Raw genomic sequence first — 20,574 nt, 5'->3', positions numbered from 1 at the left:
GCAAGGTAGAGAGGAGGGAGCTTAAGAATGGACTTAGGAGAGCTAAAAGGGAGCATGAGGAGTGCTTAGCAAGTAGGATTAAGGAAAACCCCAAGGCATTCTACACATATGTGAAGAATAGGAGGATGACTAGAGTGAGGGTAGGACCGATCAGGGATAAAAGAGCAAATATGTGCCCGGAGTCGGAAGAGATAGAGGAGGTCCTTACTGGATACTTTGCTTCAGTGTTCACAAGACAGAGAGACCATGATGTTTGTGAGGATGGGGTACAACAGGCTGATACACTAGAACATGTCGATGTGAAGAAAGAGGATGTGCTGGACCTTTTGAAAACCATTAGGATAGATAAGTCACCGGGACCAGACGGGATATATCCAAAGTTATTACGGGAAGTGAGGGAAGAGATTGCTGCGCCTTTGATGATGATCTTTGCATCCTCACTGGCAACAGGAGTAGTGTCAGATGATTGGAGGGTGGCAAATGTTGTTCCTTTGTTCAGGAAAGGAGGCAGGGATAACCCTGGGAATTATAGACCACTGAGTCTTACTTCAGTCATGGGCAAATTACTGGAGAAGATTCTTAGAGACAGGAGTTATGAGCATTTGGAGAAGCATAGACTGATTAGGGACAGTCAGCATGGCTTTGTGAGGGGCAGGTCGTGCCTCACGAGCCTGATTGAATTCTTTGAGGATGTGATAAAGCACATTGATGAGGGTAGAGTAGTGGATGTGATGTACATGGATTTGAGTAGGGCATTTGATAAGGTTCCTCATGGAAGGCTCATTCAGAAAGTCAGTGGGCATTCAGAATTGGCTCGCCCATAGAAGACAGAATGGTTGTAGATGGAGCGTATTCTGCCTGGAGGTCGGCAACCAGTTGTGTTCTGCAGGGATCTGTTCTGGGACCCCTGCTCTTTATGAATTTTATAAATGACTTGGATGAGGATGTGGAAGAGTAGGTTAGTAAGTTTGCAGATGACATGAAGGTTGGTGGTGTTGTGGATAATGTAGAAGGTTGCTGTAGGTTACAACAGAACATTGATAGGATGCAGACCTGGGCTGAGAAGTGGCAGATGGAGTTCAACCCAGATAAGTGTGAAGTGATACACTTTGGAGGATTGAATTTGAAGGCAGAATACAAGGCTAATGGCAGGACTCTTAGCAGTGTGGAGGAACAGAGGGATCTTGGGGTCCACATCCATAGATCCCTCAAGGTTGCCATGCAGGTTGATAGGGTCGTTAAGAAGGCATATGGTGTGTTGGCCTTCATTAGTTGGGGTACGGAGTTCAAGAACCATGAGGTAATGTTGCAGCCATATAAAATTCTGGTTAGACCAAACTTGGAGTATTGTGTTCAGTCCTGGTCGCCTCATTATAGGAAGGATGTGGAAGCTTTAGAGAGGGTGCAGAGGAGATTTACCAGGATGCTGCCTGGATTGGAGAGCATGTCTTATGAGGATAGGTTGAGCAAGCTCGGGCTTTTCTCTTTGGAGCGAAGGAGGATGAGAGATGACTTATGGAGGTGTACAAGTTAAGAAGCATAGATCAAGTGGACAGTCAGAAACTTTTTTCCAGGGCAACAATGGCTAACACGAGGGGGCATAATTTTAAGGTGATTGGAGGAAAGTATAGGGGGGGGCACGTCAGAGGTAAGTTTTTTTTACACAGAGAGTGGTGGGTGTGTGGAACACACTGCCGGTAGAGGTTGTGGGGACAGATACATTAGGGACATTTAAGAGACTCTTAGAAAGACACATGAATGGTAGAAAAATGGAAGGCTATGTGGGAGGGAAGGGTTAGATAGATCTTAGGGTAGGATAAAATGTCAGCCAAAGGTAACATGTGGGACAACATCGTGGGCCAAAGGGCCTGTACTGTACTGTAATGTTCTATGTTCTATTTCTGAATGGTCCATGTACCCATGAGCACTATTTCATTATTCCTCTTTTGCACTATTTATTTATTTTTGTAACTTATAGTAATTTTTACGTCTTTACGTCTTGCACTGTACTGTTGCTGCAAAACAACATTTCATGACATATGTCAGTGATAATAAACCTGATTCTGATTCACCCTGAAAGTTTGATTCTCTCATATTCCATTTTGGTTAAAAAAAGTATTAAATCCTGCCTTTTTTGACCTTGGGATGCCCCAGAATTCTTTACAGCCAAACTAAATGAGCTCATAGTCATAGAGTAATAGAGCAAGGAAACCGTCCCTTTGGCCCTACTGGTCCATGCCAATTAAGCTGCCTATCTAAACTAATCCCATTTGCCCATGTTTGGCCCATATCCCTCTAAACCTTCCTTATCCATGGAAGTGTTCAAGTGTCTCAACCACTTCTTCTGACAGCTGGTTCCATATACGCACCAACCTCTGCATGAAGAAGTTGCCCCTCAGGTCCCTCTTAAATTGATTTCCCCCCCCCCCCACCCCTCACATTTAACCTATGCCCTCTAGTTTTTGATTCCCTTTCCCTAGGAAAAAGACTGCATGCATTCACCATATTTCCCTCATGATTTTATACACCTCTATAAGGTCACCCCTCAGTCTCCTACACCCCAGTGTATAAAGTCCTAGCCTGCCCAGCCTCTCCCTAAATTCAGGCCCTCAAGTCCTGGCAACATTCTCATAAATCTGACATCTTTCTTATAACAGCTGAACAATCTAATAATTAATGACACCAGAATAAATTAATTATAGCAAAGAACCAAATTCAAGTATCAACTACAACTTAGTTGATGCTGAGTAAAAGGCTTTTGAGTTCCACTCACTCCAGGAACATGACCACAAAAATCCTCAGGAAGTGTAGCATTGTGCTGGGATTCTGAGAGATATTAATCTGGTGTCTCAAGTGGATGTGAAATATCCTATGGATATCATTTTGAAGATGACATATTAAAGATACATACTGGTCACCCAACATTTTGAGAAAATATCTGGACAGTAGAACATTGTTCCTTATGGGAGCAAGCTGTCTCAATATTAGTTGCCTTGTTTCCTGTATTAAAAAGTCACCTGCAAACTACATAACTGGATGAAAAATTGCTTAGGGACAAGATAAAAAGGTTTAGTAGAAATGTATCTTTTATTTTACTCATGTTTACCTCCAAATTGCTCTTACCCTCTCAAGGGGATTTCCTATTTCCTGCATTTACCCATACCCCAATAAGATTTCCTGCAACAGTAACATTGTTTTTCTTCTGAGCAACTTCAACACCATCTTCCTGGGCTTGGGACCGTGTCAATATTTGCATGCAATTGCCAGTAATCTGCCAAACAGAGATCAATGTAATGTATTATTGGCGTGGGTCTCCTAACTCCATTTTGCAGCCAATACACTTACTTACGCGTATCTATGAATAAGCACAGACGTAGGGAAGAAAACAAGTCTTAAATGCAAACAAACCGTCAACTGAAGAAAACCATGCAAATCAATCTCAAATTTCTGCCCTGCCCACACATATTAGATACATAGCAGATTCATTCAACCTCAACTACAGACCTTGAAGGGATGGATCATTACATAAGACAACAGATACAAACACGGACACTTCTTCTGTTCATTTATTAATGCAAGTAGCATAGTATTCCATTCTTTACAAGGATAGGAACAGGTAAGGTAATATCTATTCACCAATAACTTACTTTACTAGAAAAAAAAGAGAAATACTGTATCCTCAAAGCTCCACATCTGAAAGGTACTGCATAATTGTACAAATAACTTAGAACCTGTTATATTCGCTTTTGCTGCCAGTTTTCTATGTCATATTGCACCCCTTTTGTTTTGGCTTTGTCAGTACCTCGAAAACAACAAGAACAAGACAGAAATTATTTTACAACAAAAAGGAAAGAGGTGTGATGGGGCAACGTGTGTAAAAAACAGCCACTAAAAAGATGCACAAGGGGTTGTTATATGATGTGCCTGCTCTGCACCGTGGGTAAGGGTGCACAGCACCATCGAGTTTTTGGGTGGTTTACTGGCACTGCACTATTAAAAGGACTGCCAATAACTTGCTTGTTAACTCCCAGATGTGCTGAATTTAATGAGTTTTTACAGTTATTTAGTCCTTGATTAACTTCCATGTGGTTGAGGTAGAAAAGATTGGACATTGAAAGCAAAAAAAAAGATTTCTTTTAAGGGCTTGTAAATAAATGTTTTATTCACATTTTACTTAAATAGACTGTAGCAGTTAAAAGTTGCAAGAGGAGCTAAGATTTTTTTAAAATTTTTTTTAATGTTTTATGTGAAGGAGACAACATTTACAGTACTTAACTCTCAAGGCTACAGAAACTCTCAGAGCAAACCCTGGAGATTACAGGAGGTACACATTACCAGAACCACAGTATTTTGTCACTAGGCCTTAGGCTTTGAGGCCAATAGTGCTAACATGCAATTTTTATATTTCCTGTACAACCACAAACGCAGAAATTTTGTGGTGAGACGGACAAGCAAAAACAGACATTGTGGTGCCAGGAAACCATCCAAACATCAGCAAACCAAAACAAAATTTAAAAAACCCTCTCAAGCAGAATCGCAATAGATCAACAAAATTAAGTCTAGTTTATTTTTTTCTTAAAAAATTATCCAACAAAACTGTTGCAGTCTTTTTTTTAATCCACTAGCAATTATAATTGTTAAATGTATACAACCATCCAGCGTGTACAGCATGTAATGAAATAATTCTTCTACATCTTCTTCTGGTAGTTTGAATTACTTACAAACAACAGTTACAGGAACTTGTTCACAATGCATTTCAGCCAGGGACAATAGATGTCCAGATTCTTCATTGGTAATATCCGTGTATTACACTGATTGCTTGCAACTGATAGCACTTCCTATGTGGAGGCTGGAGGCCAGATAAATGGTCTGTCTACAAGGTAATGCATCAAACAACTTCCGCTGGTGTGAGGCAGTAGATCTGGGAGTTAGTTTTCGGCAGTTTTACGAGCAGAGAGGAGTTGTCTGGCTCCCTTTGGTGAGTTTGCTGTCTCCTCCTTCAAATTATGTGTGTCTCTCTTTCTCTCTTGGTCTGAGAGTCCTCTCACCCACGGCTGATCATGTTGCACATAAGAAGCCCCACACAGTCTCATGGTTGACCATTCTTCCTTGTATATTTTACAGGTATTTTCAGGATTTGGGGTTGTGGTTGGTGGGGGGGTGGAGTGGGTGGGGGTTGGTGGAAGCTGGAGAGAAGAAGGGCGGGGTCAGTGGTATTTTGTTTAAAATGATATTTCACAGCACAAGATCCTGTCTCACAAATAAACAGGTGACGAGACTACAATGGTGTATTCACAAATGATGGTTGACGACTCAGTATACATACACAGCATACCGAGCTCCTTATAGGTGATGTCTAGGGAAACTCTTATCTGAAGCAAAGCTTGTTAATTGAAGTAAAGTTTATGGTTGCTCAGTCTCAGAGATTTCCTATCATCTGAAAACAGTTGAAGTCGCTCGCATTTTTGTTTAATCCCTCGTTTGGAAAATGTTAATGCAAAGCAGGCGTGCTCTGCAGCTTCCCGCTGGAGATCTCTAGCCCATCGCAGTGACCATACTAGAGGGGTGGTGAGGTCCAAAAGACAGACCAGAGGATGGATGAACCGGGGTTGGTGTCGTCAGCACGTGGCCTGAATGGCTGAATGGTGGGATGTGATGAATGGGCGACATGTGTCTCGTGAGTGCTGTGGGGCTGAACGAACTGGCCTTGTCCATGAGGCTCTTTGAAAACTCATCCAGACCGTCGTGGGTCTTTTTGCTCTTCTTGGATTTGCTGGACATTTTCCGGTTCCGGGTCTGAATTCCTTCTTTCTTCATGGTCAGTGGTCGGTTAATCTGCAGGGGAAAGAAAGGATTTTAAAATGGCACAATTGATCATTCTCCCCAACCCCCGGCCTACAGTTTAATCTTTTCCAAGTGCTGGCTTCTATTGACACATGATGCAATGCATCCTGGAAAGCCTACCATCTCACCACCCTGAACTTAAAGTGATGAGTATCGAAAGACTCGGCACCAGCACAATCCCTCGATACTCCCAACAAACTCTTGAAGCACGGTCGCCATTATGGATCCCACAAACAACATTGTGATAGTTTGCTTTGGGGAAGTTGATCAAGGGACAAGTATTGGCCAGGACAGCAGGTGAGGGTGTTCTTCAAAAAAGTGCTGCTGGGTCTTTTATTTCCTCTTAACAGAGCAATGGTGCCTCAGTCAGTAAGTGGTGTGAAAAGTTAGCACCTCCAAAAGTGCAGCTATTTCTAGGAAGTTTACTTGATTGCCAGCCTGTGTAAGTTTGGACTGGCAGACTAATGAACTCCAGATGGTTGAAACGAATGCTGAGCTTAACTGGTGTGTTCACAGACAAACAAGGACACCTACACACACACTAACACACACACACACACACAAATTTAATTGCAATCAGAATCAGAAGCAAAAACCTTTATTCTTCCTTACACTAGATCACTAAAGCTAATCATGACACCCAGTTTGATTAAGTGAACTAGCTCAGACTGGGAGTTGAACAGATCTATGAAGTATTACATTTCTAATTGTTTTAATGTACTAAATTCAATTTGCCGAGTTTTGATGCTGGTAATTTTTTTTAATAATAAGGCTTGATATGTACTGTATATAGGAACAAATGGTTTGAACAAAAGATCCTCCACTATCTCCAATCAAAACAGAAACATCTACTATCGAAACCCAAGATGACACTTATATTTGTTTGCCTGTTTCTTTGGCAGAAAGGACACCAAAAGTATTATATACCAAAGCAACAAATGTTCTCAGGTTTCTGCAAGTACCAGCTAACTCATCTTCATTTACAGTCCTGCTACTCAATTCCCATCTTCAGATGCACTGTCTTACGTAGCTTCAACAGCTGTCAATCAGGTTTTAAGTGCAAGACTACCACCTTCTAAATATCACACGGCAAGGATTGGCCCAACGGATTTTCAGGAAGAAGAACCTTTGTGCAGGATCAAACAGAGCTCGGTCATAAAAAATATAGCACTAAATTTAAAACAATAATAGTTTGTGTGGTAAGTGTCAGGAAGTGATTGCACATTTGAAACACTTCCCTCAAAAACAATGGCGAGGAACCAACAAACAGCACATGAAACAGAGGGGGTTTTAACCAACTTCACCAATTGCTGCCTGCACCTTTTTTTAAACTTCTCAAAACTGGATTTAACCATCCATAACACCAGCGTACAAACTTAGCAGACACAATTATTTCCCTGACATCTAACAATATATAAATACAAGTCTTCTCAGCCTTGAAAGAGCTGAGAAGACTTGCATTTATATACCTATCAAATCCTTTCCAATGCATTTACACAATGTAACTTGCTGAACTGCAGTCACCATTTTAGTTAAGAACTCACAGTAGCCAATTGGCTCTCAGCAACCTCCACAAAAGCAATGAGCCGATCAAAGCGTTCAGAAACATAGATTAGGGAATAAAACATTGGGCAGGATACCGGGGGAGAATCTCCCTACTTCTCACGGGAGTGTCAGACTGAATTTTTGCACTCAAATCCCAATGTGGGACCATCTGGAAGATGAGCCACAGCTATATACGATACAATTTATGCAATGGATCTATAGATGAACACAATATGGTTGAGACTAAACCATCAATTTCTTAGAATGTGCTTGTGCATTGTGTACAAAGTACAGGCAGGTAATATTCCCTTTGGTCAGAACAGTTTCAGATAGAAGACCTTTCTGATGAAGGGCCTTCGACCTTAAATGTTAACTGCTTCTCCCACAGATGCTGCCTGGCTTTCTGAGTGTTTCCAACATTTTCTGGTCTTATTTCAGATTTCCAGCATCTACAGTTAGCTTTTAAAGGACCATTTTATTCATCCTTTGAAGCAGAATTTCAAAATAATAAATTGCTGACTCAGAGTTGCATACACATTGGCTGTTGTGATCACACCCAAGCCTTACCTAAATATATGGGTTAAAGTGCTGATCTGAACATTGCTTGTAGTACTGTTGCAAGATCATGGAACACTTTTTTTTGCTGTTTCACACCCCTAGGCCAATGTCTGCAGCTCGTTTGCATTATATCCAGCATGGATGGAAAACACCGTATACACTCCTTAGTAGATGACTGTTAAATGTCTAAAACAGCCCAAGCTGTTAAGTTTATAGTTCTGCCTTCAAAGCATTCTACTTTAAGTTCTTTTTCTTTAACCAACTAAGTGCTTAAGCGATGGGGTTGTGTTAATATCTCCAGTCCATTGAGAAATTTTAGGTGAACCAATAAATGAACCCAATCAAATCCATTCAAACAACCCATTTTTGGAGACAGGGGGGACAGGCAGGAAGGATTCCTTTATTTCCAATAAAACCAATTTCCGCTTGCATTTTTGTCCCTGCATTCTGAAAAGAGATTGTTTCCGCCGTTATATTCAACATTATATTCATGAAGAACAGAGTGAGCTCATGCTGAAAATTAGCCGGCCCTTGGTACTTTGCTCAAATGTCCCTCTGTAGGACTTGGTACTTTCACCACCTATTCAACCATTGGAGCATCACACTCAAACCCAGTCCTGGGTTCACCCAATGTCACTCAGAGGGACTTGCCATTGAGATGGTGGAGTGGAGGAGTATATCACACACTGATAACGTGTAAGGATCACTGAATTCCAAACTGTTAACAGGGCAAGGAAAAGCAGCAAGATTCCCTGGGAAAAAAGTATGGATAAGAAACCAACTGTACTCTATGGCTGCTCGACACCATCCTCTGAAAATAAAGGTTCACTTCCAAAACATGGATCACTTCCAAAATCTTGGAAGCCACCCCTTAACGAAGGAAGTTACTGATAGTGAAATTCACCCTGGCTGTAAGTACACGAGCATAGGAAAAGTGTTTGAAAATCAAAACCACAAACCTGGCACTAAATGGGTCAGCAGTACTCTCTGCCCTCCTATCTACTTCTATGGCTTGAACATTTTACAGCAGACACCTCAGAAGACTGGAGAGATATCACCAACACTGCAAAGTCCTTCAGATCCAACATCAGTTTGCTCTCCCAGGTCAATATCCCCATTACAGAAGCCCTAATTACACTCACACTGTTCTGCTAGGCAAACCACATTGTTTGCTTGCCTGACACTAGCCTCCCCAAACTAACACTCCACCCCGAGCTCTGTCACGGAAGACAGAGAAAATCTCCCTGAATTAATGGAACGTCCCTGTGACCATTCGAAGTGGAGAAGGAGCACACGGGATACCACTGCAAACCTCGACGCCGTGCATTGAGAACACACTGAAGTCCAGTGCAAATGATTGAAGGAGTGCCCCACCTCCCAAATGACCCACCTGCAGGTCCCGTCAGGTAGCTCTGCCTCACCCATGCCAAAACCCACAGGTATTGCATTAACTTCATTGGTCAACCGAATGAAGTGGAAGCAAGTCAACCTCAATCCCAAGGGACTGCCCATGAAAAGATGATACATTAGTCTACTCTTTCCAACCAATGTTCAGTTTCTGTCAAATAACGTCTGTTTTGTGGCACATGTGGACACTTTCATCCCAAAATCATCTCACATCTCCACTGGCCAGTTAGTTGGTGAAGGAACTGAGAACTGAGAAGTAGATTTTGAAGAAGTTCCTTATCTAGAATGGCTATTGTGGACCTCTTAGAACGCTGGGGTTCTGACTTGCTGCCTAACTACCTCAGGAAAGAAGATCCACATTCCATCTACCTTCAACACTTGCCACTCTTAGTTCCTCAACTCCATCTCCTCCACTGCTCTTCTTCAACACCAGTGTACGTCGTCAAGTTATCCCCCATGGTTTCAACTCCACCTCTGCACCTTCATGAACTAGGGATAAGCATCCACCTGCTTTCCAAGTGCCAGTTTTGCAATTACCATTAAAAAAGAATGTTCACTTATCTAAACTCAGTGCCAGTCAGGAGCTGGAAGCCAATCTTCCACACAGGCATCCAAGACTTGATGGCTTGAACTTAGCAGCTGGCTCAAGAAGTTACTCTACTCATTTCTATGTCAAGATCTCCCTCTCCAATCCGGAAGACAGCCATGATAATTGAACTGAAATGTTTATCCCATATACATAATAAGTGGAACATAATCCATCAGACTAGTCCTGGGAAATACTAATTAACCTTTCCTTAACAGAAAAACACTGTCCCTAAAGATAGGTGTTTTCCAACAAACGATGTCCTCTGTAGTTATAAATTTGCTCCACCACTTAATTTAGTAATGGCATCAAGCTAAGAACTATCTCTAATGGATACACAACAGCAAGTTCTAATGCAGTAACTGAACAAGTGCCATGTAACAACAGCTACTACACTGCAAAGAAAGTAAATGCACAAGTACTTTGAAGTGTGTCGCATGCCAAATCTATCAAGTTTATGCTAAAGTTGTGACTTTCTCAAATTGGACATTGAACACATTAATACACAGTGGCTGTGCTTTAACTTGCCTTTGACGAACTCGAAAGGAATACATTAACCAGTATGAAAAGCTGAGTCATTTTAAAACTATGCAAGCAGTTTTATTTATCTTACCACTATTAAAATGTTGACTTCATTCCCCCTTTTCCTCTTCCCCCTTATACTTCCTTATGCACAGCATACCTCCTGTTATTTGTTGCAATCCATACTGACCCTGGCTCTCATGCACACTGACAGGAGATGTTACCCAACATCAACATCCATTCCCTCCTACAGAGGTGAGTACAGTTCTGCATAACAAACCTGTACTTAGGCCAATACCATCTTCCAATGTATTAATGACCAAAATTCTTTCCATTTTGACTTAAAACTGGCAACTGAGCAAATGCATCATTTAGATATATATTACAAATGATGTAACAACCATTATCTACTGCATCTGTATGATTGCTTGTGGTCTTTTAGTGTAGTAACTATTCAAATCTATTACTACGAAAATCATAGCATATACAACAGCTATTGCTAAATAACTAATATAACATAACGTACTGTAATTTTTGTTTTAACATGAAAGATTAATATAAAGTATCACACTTTGGGCCAAAACTCTTATCCCAGAGTAGTTGGCCCCTAGCTTTACAATGTCCTTACACTAACCAGTTAGACAAAGATAAGAGAGAAGAATTAGATTTAATAAGGGATTGTCTAAGCTGTAATGTCAAAACAAAAAATAGATAAAGGAGTGGAAAATATTGAGCATAACATCAAATGATTTGATGGCAGGGATGACTGATGAACATCGCATCACTACCCTTCAAATGCAGTGTCACAGTATATTCCTGTGTATGAAAGTAAACGTTCACTTAAACAGGGATTGTTGCGTGCGCAAATGATCAGTCTGAAATTTTCTTTTTAAAATTACTGGTAAATCAAACCCACAGAAGGGGCAACCCCCAAAGCATCTGAACTTTAATAAGTAAATTCTGGAGGCTAAATCATTGTCTTTTTCAATGGAACACTTTTGAACCATTCTCAAAACTAATAAGACAGAACAGAGATAGGCAAACCCCAAATCAGCAAGCATTACTCAAAAGCCTGTGGGCTAAAGTTTATTGGCAGCTCCAGTGAAATGCACACCAGCTGAAGTCTGTTCACACTGCTGCACCGTAAAGATTAATTGATTGAATTAGACTGGCGCCATTCACGTGACAATTAACACAGACCTTAAATCCTTCCCAATAAACTGACAACAGAGGTGGTCTCTCCCACACCGTCCCCAACAGTACAATCCTGGTCTCATTTCACAGGAACACAACCAGAAGGTATCATTTCCATTTTTTAAACCTTGCACTCATGATTCCATCCTTTTGTCAACCATCATTCCAAAGAATTTGATTAAAGTTGCATGGTGCTCATATTAACACGTCAAGCAATTCAAGTCAATTACACTCGCACTGCACTTCAATTCCAACTCATTTACAACTGAATTACCTTCAATTTCATTTTTATTATCAGTTGCCTACTTTGACTCGCTGAATTTATTTCACAACATTACTGTGCACTGTTTCTCCAATCATAAGGCGCAAGTTCTGACCAAATACATTGCTTCTGTATGGATTAATTTACATATTAATAGATTTAAATATGATGTATTTATTATCAGTTTTTTTCTAGTCATTCTCACATCTTTCAGTGGATCGGTGATATCATAACAAAGCTCAGACTGTTATTTAATTTGCTTTGACATCCACTTCACCTTTTACATGGTTACTCTATCTCCACACCACTCCATAGCTCAAGCCATTCTACAAAGTTCAGTGTACCTTTAAGTTTACAAGAATTTTGTTGACTATTAGGCATGTCCCTGTTTTTTCTCTTGCCTTACCATTACCAAGACAACCTCCTGGGTTTTCTTCTTCCTTTGTGATTTGTTAAATTCAAGTTATATTTTTATCTGCATCACAAGGCTGCTGTCAGCCAATTTCAGCCCCAGCTGGCAAGGGTGAAGGAGTTAATTCCTTCCTGGACATTCCTTGCCTTTTCCTGGGAAAGGGATATACAGGTCGTCCCCAGATTACAGCAGGGTTCCGTTCATGTGAACTGTTCGTAACCCGAACAGTTCGCAAGTCAGAAATGCGGCCATGAAACAAGTTCCCAGGTGACAAGATATCTGAAGCCCCACAGCAGCTGGTAAATCCATCCCACCGGTCTCCCAAATCCTCGTTGGTAATGTATAGACTGTATATAAGCCAGCGATTTGTAGACTGGGGAGGATCTGTATCCAGTAACTCCTCTTTGCTGATTTTCTCCCTCTCTTTCCTACTATAACTCTCATTATAGAGGCCTACAGCATGGAAACAGGCCCTTTAGTCCAACTGGTCCATGCTGACCAAGATGCCCAATCCAAGCTAGTCCCACTCTCATTAGAACCTGCTTCGCATAGAGTCTTCACTCACACACATGCAAGGACAATCCTGAAGATAGGATTGTGAGTATAGACAGGATATCAAGAGGCTTCAAATGGAAGTGGACAGGCTGAGTGAGTCGCTGAGCACAAGGCAGATGGAATCTAATGCGGAAAAATGAAAGGTCACTTATGTTGGTGCACATAATGAAAAGCAGAGTATTTGCTAAACAGTGGCAGATCGAGTAGTGTTGATGTGGACCTGGGTGTGCTTGTACACATGTTACTGAAGAGTAACATACAGATTTAACAAGCTATTAGGAGGCCAAATGGTATGTTGGACTTTATTATGCAAGGAATTGAATACAAGAGTAAAGAAGATTTATTGTAACTTCATAGGGTCTTAATATTGTTCTTAATGTTGATCTCCTTGCTTAACAAAGGATGTACTTGCCATTGAGGGAGTGCAGTGTAAATTAACTAAACTGATGAAAGGGATGATGGAGCAACTGACAATCTGCTGGAGAACCTCAGCAGATTGAGCAGCATCTATAGAAAGAAAGGAATTGTCAATGTTTCTGGTCGAAACCCCGCATCCACGGTTAGCGTAGCACCATTACAGCGCCAGCGACCCAGGTTCAATTCCAGCCGCTGTCTATAGAGAGTCTGTACGTTCTCCCCGTGTCTGCGTGGGTTTCCTCCGGGTGCTCCGGTTTCCTCCCACATTCTAAAGACGTACGGGTTAGGAAGTTGTGGGCACGCTATGTTGGCGCCAGAAGCGTGGCAACAGTTGCGGGCTGCCCCCAGAACACTCTATGTAAAAGATGCATTTCACTGTGTGTTTCGATGTACATGTGACTAATAAAGAAATATTACCATATCTTATTGGCTTGCTCTCAAAAACAGAATATCTTAATCCAGGAGCACTGCTATTTGTGGGAGCTTACTGTGCACAGCTGGACTGCAGGGTTTCCCACATTCCAACAATGATCACATTTAAAGTACTCTACTGGCTGCAAAGTGCTTCTGAAAAGGGTGTGAAAGGCACTGTATGTGCAAGTTGTTGCCAACAATTCTTTTTCTTTGTATTAAAATGCACCCTTTTCTTCCCCAATGACTGATAACAAAAAGAGTTTGATCCATTGTCCCTGTACAGGGCATTGCTCTTTGGATAATTGGAATTTGCTCCCTCCTTCCCCCCCCCTCAACAATCCAAAGGCACAGGGATAGGGAAGGGAGGAAGGGGTTGGGAGAGGGAGCCACAGGCAGGTAACAGGGCTCCTGAGTAAGAGGCGGGGGTTGTACTCACATTGTGGAGTTTGTAGTAGAGCCCACAGGCGTTGCACACGGGGTCTCCATTGGCATTCCGTCTCCACAGAGTGGTGGTAGTGGTCTGACAGTTTGCGCAGGATGTCCCTGCCCGTCTAGCAGCAGACTGGAAGAACACAACAAAAACAAACTCATTTAGCAAACACACATATGCATGAACTCTGTCAACCAATGCCAAACTTTCAGTGAACACCTTGTTTCATTTTCTGTATTGTCCATACGCTAAATAATATTTTTAAATAACATAACTTTCTTTCCTGTTTTCATTATAGCGGAGCAAATTGCTTCACAAGCTAACTATATGCACCCTCTTATTGACTTTAAATTTTAAACAAAACTCTTGACTGCCTTGGGAGAGTGTGTGCACGCTGTATGCAAGTAGACTGCTGGATAAGGGACTGCTTCCTGAAGCCCAAGCCCATGGAAAACTAAATCTGCACAAATACTACCTTGTAAGACTTTGATGCTGTTGAAGATCCCTAAATGGATAGATAACATCCAGGCAAGTGACCAGAACCTTATTAAATTGGGCCTGTCAAATGTTCCACATATCATTAAACAATTGCATCACCAGGACAGGACATTTAAGTAACAGCTGTATGTTTTAACCATGTTCGCTCACTCAGAAATTCCTTATCAAATAAAAAGTTTTTTTTAGTATCAGAAAAATTATTTGTCAAAAAGGAAGCAATGCTATATTGAGGGAAAATGTTTTAGTTTGCGTCATACAGGAGAATGGCATTGGCTTAGGTCTGGGAAACAACCCTGGTGTTGGGATGAGACAGACGGAGAGAGAAAAAAATCTTTGCATCTCTCCAATATTCAATAGCTCCATCTACGATATATATTTCCATTTGTGCAGCCCACTTAACTTTTGCTCCTGTTGATCTGTTCCACATTACCAGCAACAGAACGTGAAAGAATTTTTTTTAAAAGAACATTTACTGGCCTTTTAAAAATAACAAAAGCAATGGACACAATTCAAAGGATGCCTGACTTGAATACTTCTTAATACATGTTATTGTACTGAGTATTCAGAGCAGTCAGGGCTAATAGAGTGCCACATATTTTTCTGCTGATGACATAGACTTTGAGTTGATCCTGTTTGGACAGTCACCCGAAACTACTTCACCAAACTTTAGTCGTTCCATTCCACCCCCCCCCCCCTCCCAATTTCTTGTTCAAACACCTTTGTGTTTTGAGGTCGGGAAGTGATATTGTTGTAGAAAGCAGTTATCTCGACTAGGCAGATATCCGGCTGCTTTCCATAGGAAGTCAGCTTTTTACATTAGAGAGCAGGGAAGGTGGGGGTGGGGACAGAGAGTAAGAAAAGGGGAGACCTGCTGCCAAGTAAATGCACTGCAAACACTTCTCTCCCTCGAAAGTTTTCCTATCTTAACGAGGCTATGAAAGATTGGAATTCCATTAGGGGTCAATCATTAAAATCAACATTTTCACAAAGGCACAATGGGAGTGGGATGGTTTGGTCAGGCTAGTGCTACTGGGACAACACTAAATTCATGTTGATTGATCTGAGGCAACGATAACCCACGTTACTTCTTTGTTTGTTTCTTTGGTGGAAGGTTGATGTTGGCGGGGGGGGGGGGAGGGTGGGGGCAGTGAGGAGGTAGGGGCAACATGGTCTTAAAAAAGAGAGCTGGCAAACGACGGACGTCTTAAAGCCAGAACAAGCCAGGTTCAAATGAAGTCTGTGCTAAAGAGACGGCAGTTCACTCAACAATCAACAGTGTGTACTCTGAAACATTATTGATGGTCAGGGTGCCAGTGATAATTGGCATTTCAATAGGCCTGTCAAATGGTTTAGGGATGGTTTGTTAAACTTACAGGGGCCTGTCACTTGAATATACTGCATTATATATATTTTAAATGGAATTAGGACACTGTGTGCCTGACTCTATAGTACAGTATATCAAAGAGCATTTTGGCAGGTCTGATCAAATGACGTGGATGCAATATTTGCAAAAAAAAATCTACAAAACTGGCATAGGAAAACCAATTTATTTGCTGTGATCTTTCCAGGAAGTCAGTATGTGTTTAAAAATGTCACTTGAGGAACATCACACGTTAAGAGTTTGGACAGACAGCCTTAAAAATATACATACTAATTCACATTTGATTTCCATTTGTGTTTGAGATGACTAATTTAAAGTTTCTGTCAATGAAAAAGATAAGCTTTCAAAGCTAACGCAAGGAGAAGTGAGATGTTGTTTCCCTTTAATGTGTGGTACAAAAATACTAGAAAATAGCTGCGTTGATCATTGCTACTTTGGCTACCGAGACATTGTCAAAACTGGTTGAAATTTCCGCAACCCCACCCCACCCCCCCCCCCACCCCAAAAAACCTTACTCAGATCAGGAAATGAAAAACTGCTGTTAGATCACTTAATCCCCTGCTACCTACCAGTCTCCTCTTGGGTTTGATAAGAGGTCGGTTCTGGCCGTTCATTTTGTGGTAAAGACCGCAAGCATTACACAGATAATGCCCAGTACCGTCTCTCCTCCACAGGGGTGTAGAAGTGGCTCCACAGTTCACGCATTCTCGACCTTCTGAAACAAAATCACAAGCCAGTCACTGCCAGTCTCGACAACTCGCCACAGATTATGAGATGAATTATTGCTGGTGAACTGCGAGGGAATGTATACAGTACTGGATACATTTGTGACACTTCGTGGCAGATTTGCCCAATATATTAACCACTAGCCACATGTGGCTAATTGGAAATCCAGATGTGGCTAATTGCCCTTCAGATGACTAAATAGCACATGGGTGGCACACACCGTTCTTGAACACGTGATTCATTTGGTTCGTGTATGCGTTAACCTTTTATTTTGCGGGAGAACGGGAGCAAATATTTTTTTATTATTATTGTCATCGTGATCTTTCATTTTTCCTTAGTTACTAAATAGCGGGGGGGGGGGGTCTTCGTTAGCTAAATAAATAAACTTTAAGCGCAATCATTTGAGTTGACTAAAGCGATTTCTACCAATGTTAGTCTCAAAAGTTATCCCTGGTTGAGGTAAATTTACTCCCCGAATCTGACTCTCTCGCCCACCATCCTAATCACACGCTTCCTCTGGATGTTCGCAAGCTCCTTGCTTTGTTTTCGTTTATCTTTCGGTGCATCACCTTGTAAAAACTCCTTGTGAAAATGTTTTAACGTTATTTATGGTGGTTAGTGCTTTTCAATACTCTTTAGAACGATTCTTTATTTAATTTCTTCATAATGCGCCTGGCGCCACAGAGGATATCAAACTACAATAAAGTGTGCTTTAACTCACATTTTTAGGCAAATATTTGCAATGTACTGGGAAGGCAATTACATTAAGCTGAGTGCAGTCTTTAACTTGTAGGTCAGAATATCTTGGTAAAGCTATTTGCAAAATTTTTAATGGTCGATGTTTATTGGTGGGTCCATAGATAACCAAATAAATAATTTACATAGACTGATCGAGTGGGAAAATATTTCTCAGTTTTATATCTAGTTAGTTATTCATTAATCCGTTTATGCCGCTTCTGTGCACTAGAAGCGTAAACATATTAATAAATAACGTCAAAAGTGACTGTACATAACACACAAAAAAATTAAAACAATGGATAATTGAACATTTTACAGTTTTCAATAAAATGCAAGTCAACAAAATGGCACGGACACTGCAAAAAAAATCTTAAAACTTCTAGATACAAAAGTGTCAACTGTGTTACGCAGGCTGTCGCCATCAGCAAAAGTGTACATCATCTATTGATAATGGCTACGTGAGCATTCCTAGCTGTCAACAGTTGACATCTTTTAGACAAGAATATGCCATATACTGGACAATGTCCTGACCTACATAAAGTTGCACACCTATTAAAATGTCGAATGCACATATCCCCAGATCACTACAGCTTGCTCGGTCAACTTCCAAATGGTGCAATTTACAGTCACGAAGTATTTTTTCGCGATCCCCTGAAAAAACAGAAGGGGAACGGTCAATGCATTGGTAATGTATTCTTTATGTCAGTCCGAGGGATACTCAGACACATTAAAAGGGACTTTTGTGCATTAGATTTTTTAATAAACATTCAAAAAAAAGAGGGCGAGGGTTATCGTGATTAATCTTGACTGATTTTTAAATTCAAGATATTATTCCTACAGATCTAAAATCCGCCCCCTGTCACTGAAACTAACTGGGGCTAAACTAAACATTAAATGGAATTAGTCAAGAATTATCTGGTTTTGGGGGTGTGCTCAGTATTAAACACTGAAAATAAAGTGAGTCCATAATGGCAGCTTGAAGGGACAATTTGAAGGTGAGTGTTTTCTCGAAAGGGGGGTGGTGGGGTGAGGGGGGTGGGTGTTGGTGGGTGCTGAAACTGACACGTCCCGTTGCCTCAGGAGCAACCTTTGTATTTTCAGTGGCGCGTGTACGTGGTGACAACCGCAAGAGTTAAAAAAAGTTAGTTGGTAGCATCACGGCCCTTGTAATTTACATCCTTTCATTTTTCACCGTTGCCGTCATTAAGTTCTATGTCGCTTTACTTTTTGTTTGTCCTCGACGGTTTTTAGTGTTTGTTTTTCCAATTCCTAGTCGTTTCTTTGCTAGCCTGGCCGTCCTTGAGTGTTAGAGTGAACCTTTACAAAGCATGCAAAGGAGGTATTGAATAAGTACGTTAAGAAGAGGCATCCGCACCCTAACCACAAACTCTAACCGTTTTTCCAAAAGTTGCAGCTTGACATGATCTCTATAGAAAATAATACAATTGAGGGCAAGGCCCTCTTAATCAATTTGCGTTCCCACTCTTTAGCCTTTAAATGTTTGTAATCCAGTTTTTCCTGTTTTATTTGTTTGAAAAATTGAAATATTTATTACAAAACATTCTCTTGGTTTGGCTTCTCCAAACCGCAAATACCTGACTTATGCATTAAAAAGTCTCTCATAAATAGTGTGTAAAAAATATACATCACGCTGCGCGTCAAAAGTGACCTATTTTAAAACATTTTTTTCCTAGCCTGTATCAACTTACGCCTAGTCTGCTGCCGTGTACGACATTACAAGAACAGCTTTGTAGAAATCTAGCTGATGCAAGTCATTTTCAATAAATTAGCCCTAGGACTTTACTTTGCCATATAAATAGCGATTAATCTCACGGTAATCCCACCAATGTACAGAATATAATCATGGAAGAGTATTTTGGAAATGCTACTCATTCAATATTTGATGCAATGACATACAACATACGCACATAGTGTGTTATATATCTGAATCATAAATATTATCACAAGATTACAAAAATTTTGTTCGGTAGAAAAGCTTTTATAGAATACTCCGTGATTTCTTTGCCCATTGCCTCAATGGTTTATTTATCGGTTGTGTTTGATTTGCTAATAAACTTGTTTTCATTATCACTGTCAGTGTCTAATTGTTGCGTTGATGGGTGTTGAGGTTAGATAGTGTTTCTGAGTGTCCGGCTGGGTCGCCTTCCTGGGTCACTCTGTCACGGGGAGCACAGCGGTTAACGTTCCGTGTGTAAGAAGTCTGTGGGTTCCCTACACCTCACCCCTCTCTGTCCCATTGCTCTGCAGTTTGGCCTGTTCCATTACTGCATCCGGAATCTATTAAAGTTGCCGGCGCTGGATAAACAATGTAACTATCGCGTGCATCAGTCTGAAATTAATTGGATTAACTAAAATACTGAGACCCGAAAAAAGGGCCTTTCTAAGTGCCCCAGTTCTATTAGCTACACCGGCGAGGCAGCCCTCGAAACCTGGTCGCTGTTACAGTTTATCGCCGGGGAAACAGCACTAGATTAAAACGACTCCTTCTCCAATAATAAAAGCGATTACAAATCACACATACAAACCACGCTTTGCGAGGTACAACGTTTAATGGGATAGACATTGTGGTTTCTCTTCCCCCCCCCCCCCCCCCCCCACGTTAAGAGCCTTCGAGTTGGAGGCTGACATCTATCATACTATCACAGTTGATAACAACCAGTGAATTACAGCACCTGAACTGCAATGAGGAAATAGGAGTGGTTTGATATTAATACAGAGATTATTTCCAGTGTTTGCTTTTGAAGTCTATGTCAACATCAGTAGATAAGATTCACATTAATTTGATTTTAGTGTACTCCTTTAGAGTAGGATATTTCCATCTGTTATCTTCCAGTATCTTTTACACACATTGGTTACAGTTTGCAAACGTGTTCAGAGGAGTTATGGGTCAAGATCGGACTTCTAGTCGATTTCAGGGGGGATACATGTCCCTGGTGCTATTTGCTAATAGTGATATAATTACAGGATACATGTCTCATCTGAGGTGCACTAACCATAAGCTCCTATTGGAGAGTGCTTTATTATGAATTTGGATTCAAAAATAACTCTCAATAGGCAAATCAAA

General features: G+C 41.0%; 1 protein-coding gene across 5 annotated transcripts in view; it reads right to left on the bottom strand.

Annotated features, from left to right (window-relative positions):
- Positions 1–3,636: 3,636 nt before the first annotated feature.
- Positions 3,637–20,574, bottom strand: part of gata3 (GATA binding protein 3) — a 28,046-nt gene continuing 11,108 nt past the window's right edge. For 2 of the 5 annotated variants that reach the window (XM_052033634.1, XM_052033633.1), the window contains 4 exons: positions 18,039–18,140; positions 16,595–16,740; positions 14,153–14,278; positions 3,637–5,835 (listed from right to left, as the gene is read on the bottom strand). In XM_052033634.1, coding sequence (XP_051889594.1) covers positions 5,536–5,835; positions 14,153–14,278; positions 16,595–16,740; positions 18,039–18,140 — 674 coding nt within the window. In that variant the 3' untranslated portion in view covers positions 3,637–5,535. The remainder of the gene's footprint in view (positions 5,836–14,152; positions 14,279–16,594; positions 16,741–18,038; positions 18,141–20,574) is intronic. The other 3 variants (XM_052033635.1, XM_052033636.1, XM_052033637.1) reach the window with 3 other exon arrangements.

Source organism: Pristis pectinata, chromosome 19 (genome assembly GCF_009764475.1).
Source record: "Pristis pectinata isolate sPriPec2 chromosome 19, sPriPec2.1.pri, whole genome shotgun sequence".
Classification (NCBI taxonomy): Eukaryota; Metazoa; Chordata; class Chondrichthyes; order Rhinopristiformes; family Pristidae; genus Pristis; species Pristis pectinata.
The sequence above is the reverse complement of the archived record's forward strand: the minus strand, read 5'-3'. Positions and strand labels throughout refer to the sequence as shown.